Source organism: Dromiciops gliroides, chromosome 3, assembly GCF_019393635.1.
Source record: "Dromiciops gliroides isolate mDroGli1 chromosome 3, mDroGli1.pri, whole genome shotgun sequence".
NCBI classification, from domain to species: Eukaryota; Metazoa; Chordata; class Mammalia; order Microbiotheria; family Microbiotheriidae; genus Dromiciops; species Dromiciops gliroides.
The window spans coordinates 511352153-511374053 of NC_057863.1; the positions used below are offsets into that span (position 1 = coordinate 511352153).

The 21901-nt window shown below is 35.8% G+C and overlaps 1 protein-coding gene across 7 annotated transcripts in view; it reads left to right on the forward strand.

Moving 5' to 3' along the window:
* The window catches only part of CEP295 (centrosomal protein 295), a 74221-nt gene that overhangs the window by 13899 nt on the left and 38421 nt on the right, over positions 1–21901 (forward strand). For 3 of the 7 annotated variants that reach the window (XM_043994159.1, XM_043994161.1, XM_043994162.1), the window contains exons 7-18: positions 855–926; positions 2583–2690; positions 3593–3697; positions 4878–5018; positions 8422–8605; positions 9389–9556; positions 10962–11192; positions 13961–14071; positions 14337–14440; positions 16339–16566; positions 16991–17088; positions 17499–20313. In XM_043994159.1, the coding sequence (XP_043850094.1) occupies positions 855–926; positions 2583–2690; positions 3593–3697; positions 4878–5018; positions 8422–8605; positions 9389–9556; positions 10962–11192; positions 13961–14071; positions 14337–14440; positions 16339–16566; positions 16991–17088; positions 17499–20313 (4365 nt within the window). Of the gene's footprint in view, positions 1–854; positions 927–2582; positions 2691–3592; positions 3698–4877; positions 5019–8421; positions 8606–9388; positions 9557–10961; positions 11193–13960; positions 14072–14336; positions 14441–16338; positions 16567–16990; positions 17089–17498; positions 20314–21901 lie in introns of those variants that run through there. The other 4 variants (XM_043994160.1, XM_043994164.1, XM_043994163.1 and 1 more) reach the window with 4 other exon arrangements.

Below are 21901 nucleotides of genomic sequence, written 5' to 3' on the forward strand. Positions count from 1 at the left end.
ATTTGGAGTCTTCTACCTTCAACCTCCCGAAAGAGGTCTAGGTTCCCCTCTGGCTCTTCAGATACTCGTCTCTTTTTCTCTTCTCTATTTTCTATACACCCTCCATTCTTTCTGTGTTAGAGGATTCGATAGGAAAGGAGCAGTCAAAGATAGGCTTTGAACCTGGTGATTGGGAGATTGGTGCTCTTAATACACATAGTGAAATTAGGGAAAAGGACATTTGTAAGGGAAAGATGATGAGCTCCATATTGGAGGTGATAAAAATGTATTACCTTATTTGATCCTTATAGCATTGTATAAGGTAGGTGAGATTAACTCCATTTTGTAGATGGGCAATTGAGGGCTCAAAAGTCAAGTTATTTTCTCAAGGTCATATAGATGACAGAGTGACAGGACTCAGCCTGTGGTCCTTTTTCACTACAACATGAGGATAGACTATACTGTATGTTCTTCATATTAGTAATGATAGTGAGGCTTTTCATATCTGAATCCACTTGATTGTAATAGGTAAACTTTTATGTGCAAGAGGTTTTGTTGGAGGCTCTTAATTAAAACGTAGGAATAAACAGATATGATTGGGAAGCATTATCATTGTTGGATAATAACTGATGGTTAATACTAAACAGGTATTAAATAGTACCTGTATGAAGTACTAATTGATTGCTCTTTTGAATACTATTATAATTCACAAAGCTTTAAAATATTTCTCTCTGAAACAAATTATTTCTGTCTTCCTGAGTTACATGGTAGCCCTATTATGCTGCAGAATTATTTATTTCTCTCCATTCCATTTTGCTTTAAACGGAAAATAATATCTTTGGTTTAGCAATTTGTTATTATGTTTCATTTTTCAGAATCTTCAAGTAAAGAGAATTTCTACAATAAAGACCAATAGCTTTTCTACTTTTCATCATCTTAACCCAAGTGTGAGTAAAGAGAAGGATGTATAATATTTTTAGATTTCAAAGCTAAAATAACCATAGCAGGCACTGAAAAGTAGTAACCATTAGGAAAATGTTCAAAAATATGCTTTGGAGGGGCAGCTAGATGGCGCAGTGGATAGACCACTGGCCCTGGAGTCAGGAGGACCTAAGTTCAAATCCTACCTCAGACACTTAACACTTACTAGCTGTGTGACCCTGGGCAAGTCACTTAACCCCAATTGCCTCACCAAAAAAAGAAGAAAAATATGCTTTGGAATTACACAGTGGCCACACAGTATTTCTGATCTTTCCTTAGTACAAAATATGGAAGTCTTAGAAGGAGACATAAACCATAATTTTTCTGCCTTTCTTTGGACGTTTTTACTTTGTAAAACTAGGACAATAGGGTGGGACTTAACACGGATCCTTAAACACTTTAAATGAGTTAGGCTGGCAGTTTCAGTATTTTGTGATACAGTTTTATGTTTTTTGTTGTTGTTGTTGTAAACATTCTGTTCCTTTCTCATACATACAGCAGTGCATGTTCTATATTGATCCTATGAATGTTTTTAGTTATAGGATTGGACCTATGATATTTTATTAGCATGGGGAAAATCCAGCTAAGGAAACTCCTTTTGCCAGGGTAGGGACAGTTTCATTTTTGGATCACTGAGAGGTTAAGTGAATTGCTAAAAATCACATAATTATTGTAGTACTTAAACTTAGGTATGTCTGACTACAGGGCCTGCTCTATGCATGACACCATACTGGTTTTCCTTACTAGATGAATGGATTTTTTGTCATTTTAGTCTGGATGGCAGGTAATCTGAGCACTTTTATGTACAATTGATTTAAAAAGACATTATCTTTATTTTGAGTTAAAGGGGAACTTAGAGGGGCAGTTAGGTGGCGCAGTGGATAGAGCACCGGCCCTGGAATCAGGAGTACCTGAGTTCAAATCCGGCCTCAGACACTTAACACTTACTAGCTGTGTGACCTTTGGCAAGTCACTTAACCCCAATTGCCTCACTAAAAAAAGGGGGGGGTGGACTTAGAGATCATCTGGTCCAACCTCTTTATTTTATAGATAGGTTAGAGAGGGGAAGGGATTTGACCATGGTCAACATAGGTTAAGTAGCAGAGCCAAGTTTTAGATTCTTGAGTCTGCCTATTCCAGGCTTGTCTCTTTCTGCTTTGCTAAACTGTCTAATAAGAGAAACTTAGAGACTAATGGAAGTTAAATTTATCATGTGTGCATTGATTTAGAGCTTCATTTTACAAATAAGGAAAGTGAGGCCCAGAGATGGTAAGTAAGGGATTTGCCATGGGTCAAACAAGGGAGTAAGTGGCAGAGCCAAGATTTAGATCCAAAGTCTCTCAGGTTATATCCTCTGCTCTTTCCTGTGTTCCATATAATACCATTGTCTTCTTTTAAACCTCCTGGAAAATGTACTATGTAGTAAATTTTTAAAAATAAAAATGGCATTTTAATTCATAAAGCTCTAAATTGTTTCTCTTAGGAACAAATTTTTAAGTGGGTTGCCAGATATTGCGTTTTCTTAGACCACATGGTAACCTATTAAAATTCAACTTTTTTCTCTGTTTTTAATGGAAAATCATGCATTTACCTCAACAAATTATTTCTGTTTAATTTTTCAGAATGTTCAAGTAAAAGGAATTTCTACATTAAAGACCAGCACTGCTAGTAACCCTCCGACTTACCATCATCTTGACTCACGTGTCATAAGCGATAAGGATTTAGAGAAGGTGATTGACTTATTGCTTATGTATAGTCTCCAATAAATGATTACTTTGGCAATGTGAAAAGTATAACCAATAAAATAACAAACATCTCTTTTATTAAATGATATGTCTTGGGGGCAGTTAGGTGGTGCAGTGGATAGAGCACCGGCCCTGGAGTCGGGAGTACCTGAGTTCAAATCCGACCTCAGACACTTAACACTTACTAGCTGTGTGACCCTGGGCGACTCACTTAACCCCAGTTGCCTCACTAAAAAAAAAAAATTATATGTCTTAGGGATATAGATTAAGAGCTAGAAGGATATCAGAAGTCATCTAGACCCTAGCTTCTTTAACTGTGAGTTGTGGTCCCGTATAGAGTCTCATAATTGAATGTGGGGGTTGTGAAAAATTTGGCAGCAGTAAAAGGTTATGTGTACCTATTTTATATACCTATATACCTGGGATTGCATAAAGATATCTTGGGCAAAAAGAGGTCACGAGTGTAAAAGGTTTAAGAAGCCCAGGTCTAGACCAACTCTTTCATTTTATAGATGAGAAAACTGATGTCTAGAAGAGAGTATTTACTTGCCAGGTCTTCTGACTCCAAACGTAGTGTTGTTTCTACTCTGCTGGACTGCATCTATATAGAAGCTTAGGAATGAACGAAAATTAAATGAGAGGCATTGTTTTTATTTAGATTTCCTGTAAAATATTAGAGATACTAGAGAGTTTTTTGAAAATCCTATTTCTAACCTTTAAATTTCTTCCCCTATGGAACAATTATTTTAGATAGACCAGCCAGTTTTCAGTTCTCGTGGACAACAGTGTAACTTAGTAAAGTGCAAAACTATTTTGTCCATGCCATTAGTTTTAAATAGAAAATAATGCTTTTGACTTTGCAATCTTTTCTTATGTCACCTTTTCAGAACCTTCAACTGAAGCAAATTTCTAAGATTACTAGTACTACTACTACTACCTGTTCTACTTATAATTTTGAGCCAACTGTGGAAAGAGAGATGGAAATACAACAGGTGATCTACTTATTATTTGCTTATAGGACCGTAGAATTATTTATTTTCTCTTGGTGTTAAATATAATACTTATTGCTTGATGGAGTTCTACTTTTTCTTTTAGTTCTAAATGTAGTATCCTGATTTTATAGAACTCAAATAATTCAAACACAATAGACTTTTCAAAAGATTCTTGTTTATTAACAGAGATCAATGGGCACATTCGTCTATTACATTAATATGACAGGAAACTCTGTTGTTGTAGAATTTCTGTTTTCATTTTATTTGATGTTTTTAAGGTACCCAGGTGTGTTATTTGTACTTTGTAATATTTATGCTTTATCAAAAGAACTTTTTTACTAAAGCATATATCTACATTGTTTTTTTTAAAATAGTGAAACATTGGGGGCAGCTAGGTGGCGCAGTGGATAAAGCACTGGCCTTGGATTCAGGAGGACCTGAGTTCAAATTTGGCCTCAGACACTTGACACTTACTAGCTGTGTGACCCTGGGCAAGTCACTTAACCCCAATTGCCTCACCCAAAAAAAAAAAGTGAAACATTTTGCTATGCTTAAAAGTGCTATTAAAATATCAGTTATAATTAATGAAAAAAATTAAACACATCATTGGAGTATACATTTTTATTCTGTCTTGATTTATTGTCTGCAAAATAAATATTCAAAAATGCAAATACAAAGTAGATAAATGCCAGATAGTTTGGAACTAGTACTTGGTAAGATCAGAAGAGGCCTCATAGGCCTGAGTCTTGAAGGTAACTAGGGATTCAAAAGGCAAGGATGGAGGAGAACAGTTTGTTGAGACACATGAGATGGCCATGCAAAGGCACGAAGATGAGAACTGGAGTTTGCCTTCAGGACAGTGAAGGCCAATTTGGCAGGATTGCAGAGTGCAGTAGGGAGAGTGTTATCCAAAAAGACTGGGAAATGTTAGCACAAACATCAGAACTTAATGACTTGTTGCATAAAGTATATTATCACAATGATTCTTCCATAGTTTCATTTGACATTAATATACAGTTAAACATTGAAGGAAAAAAGTTTCTGTTAATATGAATTTTTTTTACAGTTGTGTGTTCTTAATACACATATCAGATCATTTTTTCCCTAATTATATAGTAATTAAAAGAAAAACATTAATCTTGTGTGTGTTTCGTATAAAATATTATTGATTGACTGCTAGCCAGATCCTCATTTGGCTGCCGAAGAGGAAACAAAGAGGTTGGCGGAACTACAAAAAGAAGCAATACAAGAAAAGAGAGAACAGCTTGAAAAGGCTCAAATACGGGGAGTTCATGCCATGAGAAAGGTCCATTTGGCTAAAGTAAGCAAAATACAACTATGTTATCTTAGTTATAAATGTGAATACCAGTAATACCAAAATGGGTAATAAATGGGTTGAAATTAAGGGAGTGTAGAGGATGTTACACTAATGTTTCTATTCTTACCTCCTCTGATCACAATTTGAATAGACTATTTTTATTTGCCTCTGGCACTCTATACATATTTACTAATGGTGACTGTATCATAAAGTGAAGTTTCATCATATAGACCAAAAAAATCTCATGTTACAAGAAAAGTTAATTGAGAACACTTTTTTTTTTTTAAAGCATAGTATTTTTCACTGTTAGGCTTTAACACTGAAGAGCTAGTTCTTTGTTTTACATTTGTATTCTCTAATGTATCTTATAATATCCAAAGATACTTTTGTAAGTAATATTAGAAGTGTGAAACCTTAGAGAATAAGAAAAATTTTCTTGCTAATCTGGTACTATGTGAGTGCTGGTTGTTGAGATTACTTTAGAAATAATGAATATGTTGGCAGTCTCTTTTATGGATTTAAATTTTGAATAATGTACTTAAGTGTTTTAGGTATTTTTTTTTTAATAGATTTTTTACTTTGGGGTGTTTAAATTTTCTAATTAAAGTTCTATACAGAATAACCACAAAATTGCAAAGTTGGAAGTCAGTGGCCATTGAATTTCTTTTCATGCCTGAAAAGAATTCACTTTCCAACAAGTAGAATAATTATCTAGCTTTTTCTTTATGGCGTCCATTGAGGGGGGTCCTTTCCCCTTTTTTTAATTATTTATTTATTTGTTTGTTTATTTTTGGTGAGGCAGTTGGGGTTAAGTGACTTGCCCAGGGTCACACAGCTAGTAAATGTTAAGTGACTGAGACCAGATTTGAACTCAGGTCCTTCTGAATCCAGGGCCGGTGCTCTATCCACTGCGCCACCTAGCTGCCCCTGGTCCGTTCCTTTTTAATGGAGGTATGAAAGTCCTAGTTTGGGGAAATTCATTTTTTGTTCTTGATTGAAACTTGCCTTCTCCTTTAAATATTTAGTTTTATTATATTATAACCTTGTAGGAAACCATAAAAAAAAAAGATTTTATGTTATTCCTGGAACTTAGTAGTAATCACCAAATGTAGTTAACACTGTCTCTTCTAAATCTTTTTATGAATTAATGAAATACCATTTAAAATAGACTTATCTTTCTTTATCCCCTACATCCATTCAGTGATTTAAGAATCATATAGGGGGCAGCTAGGTGGTACAGTGGATAGAGCAGAGCACTGGCCCTGGAGTCAGGAGTACCTGAGTTCAAATCCAGCCTTGGACACTTAACACTTACCAGCTGTGTGACCCTGGGCAAGTCACTTAACCCCAATTGCCTCACTTAAAAAAAAAATCATATAGCATATTAACGAATCAGAAATATTGAAGTCATTCAGGAACAAATGGTTTAGATTAACTTCAAAGTTTTTGCCTTTTAATATCATTTTACAAGAGAGGTTGAGTTTTTAACAAATTTAAAGAAATTTAATCAATCTGGCTTTTTTTAGGTATTACACAAAAAGAGAAACAAACTACAATTAACAAAACATGAAAACAAACCCACAATGTTGTATTTAATAATCATTAGTATTTTAGAAAATCATTTCATTAATGTAGCTTTTAATTTTTATGTGTCCCTTACATATGGATTGCTAACCCAGTTAGGTAGCATAGGAACTTTGCCTATTTTTATCACTGGGAATCCCTTCTCCCTCCCCAAACATGCTGTTCCTTACTATCCCACAACTTTTTGTCACTCTCTCTCTCTTTTTTTAAATCATAATAGTATTTTATTATTTTCCAGTTACATGTAAATGTAGTTTTCACCATTTGTTTTCATAAGATTTTTAGTTCCAAATTTTTCTCCCTCCTCCCCAAGACAGAAAGCAATCTGATATTGGTTACATATGTACAACCATATTAAACATACTTCTGCATTAGTCATGTTGTAAAAGAAGAATCGGAACACAAGATAAAAACCTCGAAAAAGAAAAAAAAAAATAACCAAAAAGTAGAAATACATCAGGTTATGCCACATAGCCACTAAGGTCCCTAGTACCTCTGAAAAAATTAAGTAATGGAAGAGAGAAGATCACATAGAATTCATCTAGAGATATGTTCTTCAAAATCCGTGGTTTTGCCACAAAAATGATTTCTTCTCACAATAGCCTAGTCAGTAGAGTGTTATTGTCCTTTGTGTTTGGGCATTAGTGGCAAATATATCCAATGTTTCGATGGCAAAACAACTATAACAATGCTTACCTATTCAAATTGATGACTTTGTTGCCCAGAACCTAATCAGGAACTAGGAAGTAAACAAAAATACTTTGTGCAGTCAAATAAGTATAAATCTATATACACACACATTTGTGTGTGTGTGTATATCTGTGTATATATATAAAGTTCGTACACTAAATTTCTTGTCACCATTCAGAAAAGGTATCCCATAATTGTGATAAGCTTAGTTATCTTGTTTATTGGGCCACTGTAAATTAGAAATAGCAAATTAGGATAGAAATTGAAGATGTTCTAGGCAGGCACACTAACACTGAAAAATAACCACTTATTGTAATAGAGGGGGACAGAAAGTATAAAAAGTAACTAATTATATTTATATAAAATTTTTATAGATTACAAAGTGCTTTCTAGTTTACAAACTACTTTCCTATATATTATCTCCTGTGATTTTGAATAGAAACCCCCCAAAAAAACCACCTCAAATAGAATAGCATTTGAGAACCAGTTTTGCCCATGTGGGTGCCAAAAGCTCTTAAGGCCCTGGGGCCATTAGTGGAATAAAGCATAGTATGATTTTTGATGTTCAGCATTTTGAATATATCATTAAGAAAAGTTTAAAAGTTGTATCATGTTTAGCATGCTCCATTTAAGATGGGGAAAATAATAAATGTTTGTCAGCTGACTAAAATGTGTCTCCTAACTACTCAGTGCCCCAAGCAGCTGTAAGTTACAAAGATGGTATTTATTGGCATTGGTACAGGGAGTTCCTTACCAGGAGCTCCCTACTCTACATAGAAGAAAGCTGAGGAATAAATAAAAATTGCAAAGATTTCCATATTTAAAAAAATTTTTTTAAAAGTTTTGATGCTTAAAATTTAAGTTTTTGGCTATATGGAAAATTTACCCATCTAGAATCACTTATTTCCCAAGTATCTAGATAGCTGAGGTTTAACATTGCTCATACCAAGAGTAAGTCAGTCCCAAGAAACTAAAGTATACTAAAGAAAGGCAGTTAGTACAGCTACAGCAAGACTAAGCTATACGTGTAGATTGTACAGCAGCTGTGAACCCTAGAAACTAGCAAAGTGAAAGGTCTTACTGTTACTATTTTAAGTAAATGAATCCTAATTAATTTGCTTTTTATTTGTAGAGCAGAGAAAAAATAATGAAAGAGCTGGAACAACTGCAGCAAGTGGACCTGGCTCGTAGGAGGCAGAATGTGGCCCAGATGCCACCACAGGTGGTTGAGCTGCCATATAAACGCATGGCAATTAAAGAGGACTGGCAGAGGGAACTGGAGTTTGCCTTTGAAGATATGTATAATGAGGATAGGAGTAAGATGTGTTCTTTTTTTTTTTTTAACGTACAGGGTAGGCCAAAAGTTACAAGAGGTTTCAATATTTAATAACTCCTTTATTTTTAATTTATAATACCATAACATGATATGCAGTATATATAAGAAATGAATGTATATTATGTGAAAAATCAAATCTCATAAATGGTGAAAAACAATTTTCAAAAATTTATTAAATCGGGGGCAGCTAGGTGGCGCAGTGGATAAAGCACCGGCCCTGGAGTCAAGAGTACCTGAGTTCAAATCCAGCCCTAGACACTTAACACTTACTAGCTATGTGACCCTGGGCAAGTCACTTAACCCCAATTGCCTCACTAAAAAAAAAAAAAGTTATTAAAGCATCATGACTTTTGGCCCACCATGTATTAAATGCCAAAGCCAAAAGATAGAACAGCCTATTATTTTGTTGATAAGATTGTTTTCTTGCATCAAAAGAGTTTGGCAATTTTAAAAAATAGAGTATTAGCTTGTAAGGTGCTTTTTGTTATTGTTTTTTTAATATTTTTTAAGTTGCTCTTTGGGGGCCTTTAATCTTGTTAAAAGTGGGTTTTCGGGGGCAGCTAGGTGGCGTAGTGGATAGAGCACTGGCCCTGGAGTCAGGAGTACCTGAGTTCAAATTTCGGCCTCAAGTGGCCTCAGACACTTGACACTAGCTGTGTGACCCTGGGCAAGTCACTTAACCCCCATTGCCCTGCAAAAAAAAAAAAAAAAGTGTGTTTTCATAGTATTGGAAGAAACTTCTGACAGATTTTTTTTTTTTAAGAGGTGAAAGGAGACCTGATTTTGAAACTAGAACCAGAGCCTTTGCCGGTTGTGACTGAACTCATCCAGGATGAAGAACTGGATCTTTCAGTGGAGCAAGACTACACATCTGAGACTCAGAACCAAGAGAGAATGGAAGAAGAAATCCCATCCTTCACAGAAACAGAGAGTAAGAAACCCTGAAGCTGAGTTCATTTTAAATGAGCATAATTATATTCTTTCAAAAAATAACACTTTAAGATGTACAGATCATAATTTTAATTTCTGTGTCTGTTATGTCACAAGGGAAGTGAATGCTTTATTGACATTCAGTCCTTAAAAACTGTCCCATTCATTATGTAAAAAGTACTATATTATTACCATTTTAATGCATACTTTAGCTAGTCACTCTTTCTATTTCCACTTCTACAACATCTCTCAAATCCATATTCTTTTCCCTTCATGTACAGTCACCATCCTAGTACTGGCCCTCAGCACCTCTTCTCTGGACTCTTACAGAGCCTTCCTAATTGGTCTTCCCAGCTTCAGGTCTCTGCCTATTTCACTTTTGGAGGGCAATGAGGGTTAAGTGACTTGCCCAGGGTCACACAGCCAGTAAGTGTCAAGTGTCTGAGGCTGGATTTAAACTCAGATCCTCCTGAATCCAGGGCTGGTGCTTTATCCACTGCACCACCTAGCTGCCCCCTCTCTGCCTATTTCAGTCCATCATCCTTACAGCTAACAAAGTGATTTTCCTAAAATTCAGGATTGACCATGTCATTTATCTACTTCTGTTACCTCTAAGATAATATGTAAATCTTTGTTTGGCTTTTAAAATCCTTCACCAAAAAAAACCCCTTCACAACCTGGATAAAACCTATCTATTTAGCCTCAACATACATTACTCCTCTCTCTGTTTGGTCTTTCCAAACTGGCAGTGCTGTTCCTCACACATAGTGTTCCATATCCTGTTTTTATTTCTCTGTACTTTCTATGTATGCCTATGCCTGTAATGTTCAGCCACTACCTTCTACACAAAGCTTTCCTATTGCCCTGACCCCTGAACCCTGCAATTGCTAGTGCTCTAACTTTGTAGTTATTTTTTTCTGCATATACTTATCTATAGGTGTCTCTGTGTGTATGCTTCATAGAAAAAGATGAAGACAATTATACATGTATGTTGTCTCCATGAATGTCATTTCCTTGATAACAGGAACATTCCTCTTTGTTTTTGCATCCCCTTCAGCTAGCACAGTCTTTAGGTGCTTGTTGATTCTATGCAAAAAATTCTCAAGTTACATAGGTTTTTTAAGTCGAGCATTAATTTAGACTTCATTAGTTTCTTCAGGCTTGATCGATTTGAAAATAATCTGTTATATTAATGAAAAGTAATAAAATTGAAAAATTCATTTTCATTGGTGAAAAAAATTCTCTGACATGATAACCTTGCAGTATAAACAGGTGGTGAAAAAAGGAATTGGAGATAACAATGGCCATTATAATTTTTTCATTTTAGTTTTTGTAGCAGCTGTAGCTGGCAAATGATTATAAATGTAATGTGGTTTCAACTTTGTGTTTAATTTTTTTTTTCTTAGTTCCAGGGACACAGGATTTTCACCATGCATCTTCAAAAACTGTGTTAAAAAAATTACTAGACAGAATCCAAAGCCAGAGATCCCAGTGGGCAAATAAGTACACTCCTGAAGATGAAAGTGAGATACCTAAAGTTTTTGCTGATGGCGAAAGTGACACTTTAACAGTAGAAACAGGAACGCTCGCCAGTGAAGAAAAACCATTGGATAAATTAGAACCTACACAGGAACAAGGTATTGTTCTCTAGTATCACGGTGTTTGGGGGATTTGTTTTGTTTAATTTTTAAAATTTTTTTTCTAGTATCACATGTCAGTCCAACACCTACCTATAACTTTTTTAGGTTCTATCACATATATTTTATCATTTCACAATCCATACTAATTCTAGTAGGAAGGTATTGTGGTAAAAAACGGAAGTTTTAGCTGAATCATTTGAGAGTTGAGTGTATGCTACTGTCTGGGAGATAGATAGATAGATGGATAGATAGATAGAAGGGAAAAGTTAAAAGGGGGAGTTTAATGCTCATATATCCAATTTTGAATCTCACAGTTTTGGCAACCACAAAGGGACCTTAAGGACCCTCCCTAGTTTGGCCACAAACCAGCTAATTTGATGGATTTACCTAATTCTTCTCCCCCCCACCCCCTTTCCCTCATTTGCCTAATCTCCCTTAAAGCCTCTAAAGGCCTTGCTTTTAAAAAAAAAAAAAAAACAGTCCATTTTTAATTTTTTCTTTCTCATGATTTTCCCCATTGGAGCATTTTGGGACTACTTAATGTCTGTCCAAAACTCAAGTAGACGCTAAAGAGCAAAAAACCCTAACAGTAGCAACTGTTAAAGAGCAAAGAGAGGGTTATTGAACCCTATTGCTTGATCTATCAATGAACAGTAGGAGAGTCTGTCCCTCTCACAGGGCATGTGTTTAATGTTACTGAGAGTATCATAGCTAAATTTCAATTTTACTGTGAAATTATATCTCCCTTTTCACAAACCCTTTTGTATCAATCACATTGCATTGCTCAAAGTTAACTCTGATTTTTTATAAAACTGTTGTTCGTGTTGCTTCCTATGCCCGGAATGCCCTACAGTTCCCCACATACAGCCTTCACAAAATCATCCTTGCTCTAGCACATTCAAAAGTATCTTTTCTTTATTTTTCACAATACTTTGTACTTATCCCATGGCATTCTTTTTATCTTCCCAGTTTTAAGCTAGGGATCTTATCACATCCCTACTGCTTAGCACAGTACCTTATACAAAGTGTTCAGTAAATGTTTTTGTTTGAGGAAAAGAAAACTTTGAAAGGAGACACATTGAGTTAAAATGTGGTCAAATCCAAAAACATTTATTAAAAGCCTAATGTGGGAGAGCAGCTAGGTGACACAGTGGATAGAGCACCGGCCCTGGAGTCAGGAGTACCTGAGTTCAGATCCGGCCTCAGACACTTAACACTTAGTAGCTGTGTGACCCTGGGCGAGTCACTTAACCCCAATTGCCTCACCAAAAAAAAAAAAAAGCCTTATGTGTAAAACTGTTCTAAAAACTGTTGTTTTGGTTGAAGTAGATGAAAAAAAAATTCTATCCTTAACATAGATGTGTAATTGGAAAAGGGAGGAGTATTTCAGAAAGCACATAATGTCCTAATGTTGAGAAACTAATTTTGACCAGGGACCATAGATCATATTTTGACAACTGTAGGTATAGAGGATAATTTTTGTTTGGTTTTGGTTTTGACTTCTGCTTTTTACTTTATTTCTGGGTTTCTGTTACTTGAACTGGCTCTGCTCATATTAGTTGTATTAGTACTAGGAAGTCTTTTAGTGGCATCTCTGTTTGGATAACCCACCTAGTTATGTGTTTATCCATCATAGAGTGATATTACTTTAGCTAAAAATTTAAGACAATAACATTTAAATATAATTGTTGAACATTCCATATGATTATTGATAACTATTCTCAATTTATTGCTGTTTATTTAAAAGTAGCATTTTTGAGGAGAACCATCTTATATTGTGGTTACCAAAATAAACAGTGTTGAGAAATACAACTTATTTTATGATATTTTTGACTTTAACACGAAGACTGTTTAGCTTCAAGTTTAAACTCCTCACATTCACATGCACCAGTGATCTGCATCATGAGCTTGTGCCACATGACAATGTCTGTGACACATATCTTGCATATTTTGGATTGAATATTTGCTGAACTTCATTCACTTTCAGAATGAATTTGCCCTGCTGGTTTTGCTTTTGTTTATTTTAACTTTGTGCTCTTTTTTTTTTTTTAGTGAGGCAATTGGGGTTAAATGACTTGCCCAGGGTCACACAGCTAGTAAGTGTTAAGTGTCTGAGGCCGGATTTGAACTCAGGTACTCCTGATTTCAGGGCTGGTGCTTTATCCACTGTGCCACTTAGCTGCCCCATTTTGTGCTCTTTTTAAAAAGTGGGTTATTTAGTCTAACTCTTTTCTTTTTTCTTTTTCTTGGTGGGGCAAAGGGGATTAAGTGACTTGCCCAGGGTCACACAGCTAGCAAGTGGCTGAGGCCAGATTTGAACTCAGGTCCTCCTGAATCCTGGGCCGGTGCTTTATCTACTGCACCACCTAGCTGCCCCCTAACCCATACATTTTTTAAGAAACTGAGGTACAGGGAGGTTAAGTGACTTGCTCCAAGTCACCTAGGGAGTATGTGCAAGGAGGACTTTGATCCCACCCAGGTCCTTTGTCTTCAGATTCAGTGTTCTGTCTACTATGTTAATCTTACATATTAAAAAGATGTAATAATTTTGGCCATTGCTTCACTTTCCCTTCTCCAGTTCCAGAGTCTTATCTCCTCCCAAAGGGATATATCCCAGGGTTTGGGAACCAGTTTAAAAATCTTTAGATTTTATAAATCAAAATCCTCTGTACAAAATTAAAGCATCTTTTTTGGCTTTGTTCACATCTAGACTTGAGTAATAATATTGGATTAGTTATTACAGCCAATATTATTTGCTATTGAAGGTGAAACAAAACCTACTGGCAGTGGAGGTGAAACGTTCAAAATTGAGTTGGGAACAATTCCTAAAGAAGAAAAAGTATTTAAAAATCTTACAGAATATGGAAAGAAAAAAGGTAATTTTTTTTCAATTCAAAGCCCCTAGTTAAGCTTTAGATTGATCTTAACACCTTTTAATTTCCCCAATTAACACATTACATATTGATCTGTGAAATAAGTCAGTTATGAATAACAAGGGAAGGACAGGGAAAGGAATGTGCATTTAGCTATCTAGTATTTTTCAAACACTGTGCTAAATGACAAAGATTTGATGAATGAGAGTATTATCAAAGTATAAGAATTTTAAAACTTAAATCCACTTCTTGTTTTGGGAATGCTTAGAATCACCTGAAAGTGAAATTTCCCTGTTAGATGAAAGGTTGGTTCTGCTTCATCCTCATGAAGAAGCAACTCAAGTTAGAACAATAACGAAGAGACAAAACCAGGTATTTTTCCAAGAGTCTTTTAACTTTTTTCATCTTTGGGTCTAATATTATTTATTCCTGAATATGCCTTGATTTTTGGCCCTTTTAAGAAATTCTTTCTCTGTGATATTTTTCCTGATCTCTTCCCTGACACCCCCCCTTCCCCACTGCAAGTGATCTCACCTTACTCTGAACTTCAGTCACACTTTAGTTTGCATGACTCTCATAACATTCCTCTCTTAATGCTTTATATTTTAGTTATTTGTGTGTTTCTCACTAAGCTTAAAGTTCTTTAAGAATAAAGGCCATTTAACTTTTAATCTTGTACATAATAGGTGCCAAATCAACACTTTGCTATCATAATACAGTGTGCTATATGCCAATTTTCAATTAACTTCAAATTATCTGAATTGCAGGAGAAGTGGAAGGGATTAAATCTTTTGTAAGATTTCAGTCTCTTATTATGTTATTTCCCTTTGATAATCATTTTGTTTTAGCATTAATGTTTGATAAAGAAAGGTAAATTTTGTTTTATACAGTATGTATAGGGGTTTTTTGTCTTTTTTTTTTTATTATTTGAAGAAGGGAATCATGTGAATCAGCCTTCTAGGAGGTGATTGTAGTAAAGTCCCCATGATGCACACATTTAGAAATTAATTCATTTGATTGCTTTGGTTTTTTTTTTTTATAGTTTGTATTTTTCTTTTGTGTCATGTATGGCTTTAAACAAAAAATTAGTTGACATTTCAGACCAAATTGAGAATTAACTTTATTTTTTTTTATTTTAGTAAACAAATATTTAAAGCATGTTTAGGATTCTAGTCATTTCAGAATTGTGAATATGTCTTTAGAATTTATTAATAAAGGTTCTCATCATCAGATTGAGATCATTTAAATCCTAAAAAGGCCTTCTATATATGTGTGTATATATAAATGTATTTGTTCAATTATTCAGTTGTATTTGACTCTTTGTGACCCCATGGACCATACTGCCCATATGGTTTTCTTAGCAAAGATACAGGAGTGGTTTGTCATTTCCTTCTCCATTGGATTTAGACAGAGGTTAAGTGACCTGGTCAGGGTCACACAGCTGGTGCCTGAGGCCAGATTTGAGCTGTAGTCTTCCTTCCTCTAGGCCCAGCATTCTATCCACCTAGCTGCTCTGCATAAATGTATACACATACACATATGTAAATCTATACATATATAACAAACACGTGTGTGTGTGTGTGTGTGTGTGTGTGTGTGTGTGTGTGTGTGTGTGTGTGTGTGAGATAGAAACATTGTTAAAAATGTGTGTGGACCTAAATTTGTTATATCTAGAGAGACAAAGATTTACTTAATCTTCTCTCCAGCTTGCTGTGGACCTATAATGTTTTATTGTTTGACCTTTAGGTAACAGTGGCTCTCCATGGAAAAATGATCAATTTAAGGTCCTTCTTCCCCTTGAGGAACCAAAGAGGGCATCAGGATGTCCTGATAACGAAAGTGCCTAATTGACAGTTGAACCGAGTATGGTGCTGAAGAGTTATAATGGATTCCCCTTTTGCCCAATAATGTCCTTGGCAACTGTTGGTTTAGCTGAGCTCCTAGCATCAGTCTTCTTACCTAGAGCACTTTAGCTGGGGAGCTTATGCTTGTAGTCCTATAATGGTGGGTGGATCATTATGAACCCTTAATCTCTGTCAGTGATGGTGGTCCTGGTGTGTATATGTAAATGTTACCTGTTCTTATTCTTTCTGAGCTTTGTTTGGCAGTGGCAGCAACCAAGAGAAAGTATCAATGCTTGGTCACTTTATAAATTGGTTCCTATTTAATTAAAAGCTAGTCTTTTTATATTTTAATAATGTAATGAGCATCCCTTTCTGCCTTGATGTTCTAAATTTATGGCTAATCACTTGAATTTTTCTGTTTCCTAGATGCTGAAACTTGAACAACAAAAGCAGAAGCAGCTGGAATTAATTAGACAGATTGAACAACAGAGAATAAGATTGGAGAGTGAATGCTTAAAGGCTCAAAAGATTCAACTAGAACACGAGAGGGAAAAGATAAAAGAAAGAACTCAACAGTTTTGTTTAAGATATATGAAATCTTACCCCGTTATGGAACAGTGGAAGAAAGAAACCTATCCGGTCTCTCAGCATTTAGTAAAATAAAATTTCTTTCAGATTCTTAAAAACACTTTTAAAATAGTGGGTACTTTGTAGATTGTCAGAACACATTTATACTAAAAGATGACTTGAATTTTTTAATTGATGGGATATGTTATTCCTCTAACTTGTAGACTTGCAACCATAATTAATATCAGGCATTGGGATACAACAGTAAGAAACACTTTATCCTGGCTTTTGTGACTATTGATTAGTTTACATGTACTACTTACAATATCACATTATGTTTAGGTTAGGAGTACTTCTATTTTTATTAATGTTAATTAATAATGAATATTTCTAATCGGGGAGTGATTGTTTGAAATAAAGCTTCATAGAAGCTATAATTAGAGAACTTTTTTATTTCAGGTGCCATGTAACTTTATTTTAAATTTGTTTCTTAAATATTTTATTTTATTAGATTGATGATGCTCCAACACTAGGATTGAAAATTTCAAGAGAAGATCATGGTAGACAGATGATTCGTAACTACCAGCAACATCTTTTACAGCAAAACAGGTATTATTAATTAATGCACAAATAAATTTCTTTGTGTGTATTTAGATATTTAGATTTGTTCATCACTCTTTAAGACTCATGGACAAGGGGCGGCTAAGTGGCACAGTGGATAGGGCACCGGCCCTGGAGTCAGGAGGACCTGAGTTCAAATCCGGCCTCAGACACTTAACACTTACTAGCTGTGTGACCCTGGGCAAGTCACTTAACCCCAATTGCCTCACTAAAAAAAAAAAAACAAAAAAACAAAGACTCATGGACATGGAAATTTCCCAGAAGGTTATTCAAGAGTCTGTTCTTCTAGCTACAGTAACTCATGACAGATATTTTATTTTTTAAATGAAGAAAGTTAGGATTAGTACTTTAAAATACAGGGCATTTTTCTCATCAAAAGAAATCTGATTTCTTTGCAGGTTTCACAGACAGTCCATTGATGCAGCCAGGAAACGTTTGCATGAGTATCAGAATATGTTAAAACAAAGATATCCATCCATGTCAACTCAGTCCTTTTCTTCTGATTTTGTAAAGCCTAAGGGCAAATCATATGATAGAAAAACACTAACATTGCAGACCAGCTCTCCCCTTCCAGGAGTACCAGAACTACCAAGTCTACATTCACAACCAAGTTATCCTGCAATAACAGGAGACTCCCATTTACTTTCCATAGAGAGCAGTGAAAGGTTACCTTCTGATCAGACTGCTCTTTCTTATTCAGGGTCACTGTTAATTCAACCTCCACCTAGTTCAGTACCTTCTGCTGATCCTGAATCTAAATTTGGAAGAATCCAAGAACTCTTTTCAACTAAGAGTCAAAGTCCGCGACCCTCAAGTCACTTCATAAGTTCAGAGGATGAGCACTTCATTTCTTCAGAACATATCCTGTCTCAGGATAGTTTGAAGACAATTCAAGAGCAGTTAGATGTACAAAGGGAAACTCTTCATTTTCATGAGAAAACCCCAGAAGAATTGGTTGTAGGTAGGCAGTCTGAATTGGAAAAAAGGATATTTTCTAATCAGACTGGGTCTTCTTCTTTAGAACCATTAGTGCCTCAGCACTCACTCACCTCATCTCTTGCTGAACCTGAATCTGGAAGAATAGAAGAGCCCTTTCCATTCGAGAGTGACAGCATAATGATTCCCTCAAGCCATTCCCTAATGCAGAAAATCCCAGGTAGAACTTTATCTCCAGAGGATGCTCTGCATCAACAATATAATTTGAATACAACCCTAGAACAGTTGAATATACAAAGGGAAGCCCTTCACTTGTGCCTGAAAGCCCAGGCAAAACTGGTTTCACATAAACCAGCTTCAGTAGAGGAAAAACTACCTTGTAGTCTGTCTGGGTCCTTTCCTTTTGTACCATTGGTCCCTCAGCGTTCACTCAGCTCATCACTTTCTGCTGAATCTGAATCTGGAGGAGTTGAGAAACTCTTTTTACCCAAGAGTGAGAGCACAGTTCCTTCAAGGCCACGCATAAAACAGGTATTTCAGGATAGGCCTTTTGTTTCAGAAGGTAACTTACATCAACAGGATAGTTCAGATATCTTCAAAGCAACACAAGAGCAATTGACTATACAGAAGGAATCCCTCCACTTTGGCCAGAAGGCCCAGCAGCAGAACCTTGTAAATAGACCAGCTGTAGTAGAAGAAAAGAAATCTACTCAGACAGGGTCTCCTTTTCTACCACTGTTCCCTGAGCTTGCATTTGGTTCATCACCTTCTAATGAATCTGAATCTGTAGGAATTCAAGAATTTCATTTAATGAGTAATGAGACTACATATCCTTCAACCTATTCCACAACTCAGGATAGACGTTTGACTTCTTCAAAACCCATGTTAGTTCAGCAAGATAATTGGGAAATGGATGAAGAACAGATAGATAGGCAGAGGGAATTATTTCAGTGTAGTGAGAAAGCTCAAAAAGAACTGATTGTTCTTCAGCCAGCTGCAGTGGAGGAAAGAATACCTTCTGCTCACACTGGGCCCTCTTTAGCATCACTGTTTCCTCAACATTCATTTAGGTCATTACACTCTGTAAAATCTGAATCTGGAGAGATCCATGCCCGCTTGGAAAGAAATTGTGATCCTGAATGTACCTCAAGCATTTCTTCTATCCAAATGTTTCAGGATAAGGCTTTGGCTCCTTCAGAGCACATTCTACCTCAGCAGCATAATCAGCTGGTAGTCCAAGAACCATTAAATAAACAGAGGGAAGCCTTTTGCTTTAGTGAGAGAACTCCAGAAGAACTGTTGATACAATCTGAGATAACCTTAGAGGAAAGGCTCTCCCCTAATCAGACTGACTCTTCTTTCCTACCATTAGTACCACAGCATTCATTTACTTCACTACCTTCTACTGAGTCTGGAGGCATCCAAATAGCCAGTTCACATCCTGCAACCCCTAATATCCAGATATTTCAGGAAAAGCTCTTGGCTTCTTCAGAACACATCCTTCCTCAGCAGGATGATATGAATCTTCACCAAGAACAATTGGCTATAGAGAAAAAAGCACTTCAGTTTAGTGAGAAAGTCCAGCAACAGACAACACTGAATGAAAAATTATTTTCTGATCAGACCAACTCCTCTTTTGTACCATCATTAGCTAAGTATGCATGTGGTTCACCACCTCCCAGTTCTGAAGAAATCCAAAACTCTCTTATAGACAAAAGTGAGAGCAAACTTCCTTCAAGGTATTCTACAGTCCTAGTATTTCAGGATAGGGTTTCAACTTCAGATGACAACCAGTATCAGCAAGATAATTTGAAATCAATACAAGAACAATTGAATATACAGAGGGAAGCCCTTCACTTTGGCCAGAGATCCCAGTTCCGGTACCTTGATTATAGACTTAGTGCAGTGGAGGACAGCACATCTAGTCAGACTGATTCTTCTTTCCTACCACTGTTCCCTCTGCATTCAGTTAATTCATTGCCTTCAGCTGAAGTTGAGTCTAATTCTGATTCTGGAGGATTCCAAGAACCCTTTTTAACCAGTCAAGAGAACACACTTCCCTCCAGCCAGTCGTCAATCTGCACATTTCAGGATAAGCTTTTGGCCTCCTCAAAGCATTTTTCAGCTGCTCAAGACAATTTGAAGGAGCTCCAGAAACAGCTGAATATACAAAAGGAATTTTTTGAGGGGAGACAGAAAGCCCAAGAAGAATGGCTTCTTCGAAGACAGATTGTACAGCATGAGGACACATTAAAGGATTCACTTTATGAGACTCAGGTATTGGTGTTTTATTTTAAGTTAAATTATTTACAATCTAGACAACTACTTTGTTTTTAATAGATATCAATTTGATATCTTTTTCTGAACATATTCTAAAAGTTTGATTCCTTGCCAAGGAACAAGTTCTTTCTGAGTTAGTAATCTTAACCACATAATAAAACCTTGAACATGTTGGAAGAGGGACACTTGTTAATGAAATACATCCTGGGTAAGACAGGTAAATAGTTTGTGTGAAAAAGACCTCAAGTTTGTAATAGAGTAAATTCAGTATCAGTCAACGGTGGGACATCATTATAGGTTTTTCAGTAGGGCAAGGACAAAAAATCTAACATAAAAAATAGCTAAGGCAATATTAGACTGTATTGATAGACATATATAGTTTGCAAAAAAGAGGAAAATAATCCCCCTGTACTCTAGCCTAGTTAGGTCACATCTAGAAAATACATGTCTAGTTTTGGGTGCCACGTGTTAAAAGGGATAAAACTAGAATGGAGGTAGAGGAGGAATAACAACAGATTGTGATCTGAGAATGGAATTTCAGAGTTCGTGAATATGGAAGTGGACAAAAATAAGACATCTTTATTTCTCTAGTACTACCATCCCTATATATTCATTCATACTGCTGCCTCTTTGATCATGTCATATCTTCATTCCAAAACCTCTAGTGGCTCTTCCAGCATCATTTGTAAAGTATAAATCAGTGCTGGTATTCAAAGCTTTCTATAATGCTAAGGATTTTGAACCCCACACTTAGTTGGGTAAGGAAAGAGAAGGATTAAAAGGAATGACAGATAAATAGAAAAAAACAACAGTTTTAAGGCACTTATGATATAGTAGGCAAATGGGAAAAAGGAAAAAACCAATGGGAATAGACTATATCAAAGCAGTATAATCAAAATTAATCATAAGATCAACTTGTTAGTTTTGAAGAGGAAAGAAATAAAACAAATAATGATATAATCACAGCCTTAAATGTAAATGGATTGGGGCAGCTAGGTGGTGCAGTGGATAAATCACTGGCCCTGGATTCAGGAGTACCTGAGTTCAAATCTGGCCTCAGACACTTGACACTAGCTGTGTGACTCTGGGCAAGTCACTTAACCCTCATTGCCCTGTAAAAAAAAAATTTTTTTTTAAATGTAAATGGATTAAACAATCTAATAATACAAAAGAGAGACCAAATAGTTTTAAAAAAGCAAAACCCCACTGTTTATAGATATAACATCTAAAAATAGGCAGTTGTAGGATAGGCATATGTTATTAGATCTGGCCATTTTTTGGTTTTTCTTAAACATACCTTGTTCCGAAGGAAGAGATCATTGTATTAAACAACAATAAAATATTTTATTAAAAATAATGGATGAAGATTAGGAAAGTGATAAATTAAGAGATAGGTGGTAGTGACCTTTAAGTGGTATGGAAGTAGAAATGCTGAGCTGGTAGAATTTACTCAGTGGAATAAGTTGAAGAATTAAAGTCCTTCTAAAGTTCCAGTCATAGTGTTTGTAACTTGGAATGTTGGCATCTTGAGATATGTCTTCATAGATCACTACTGAATGTTCTCTCTGATGGTGGCATTGGAGGT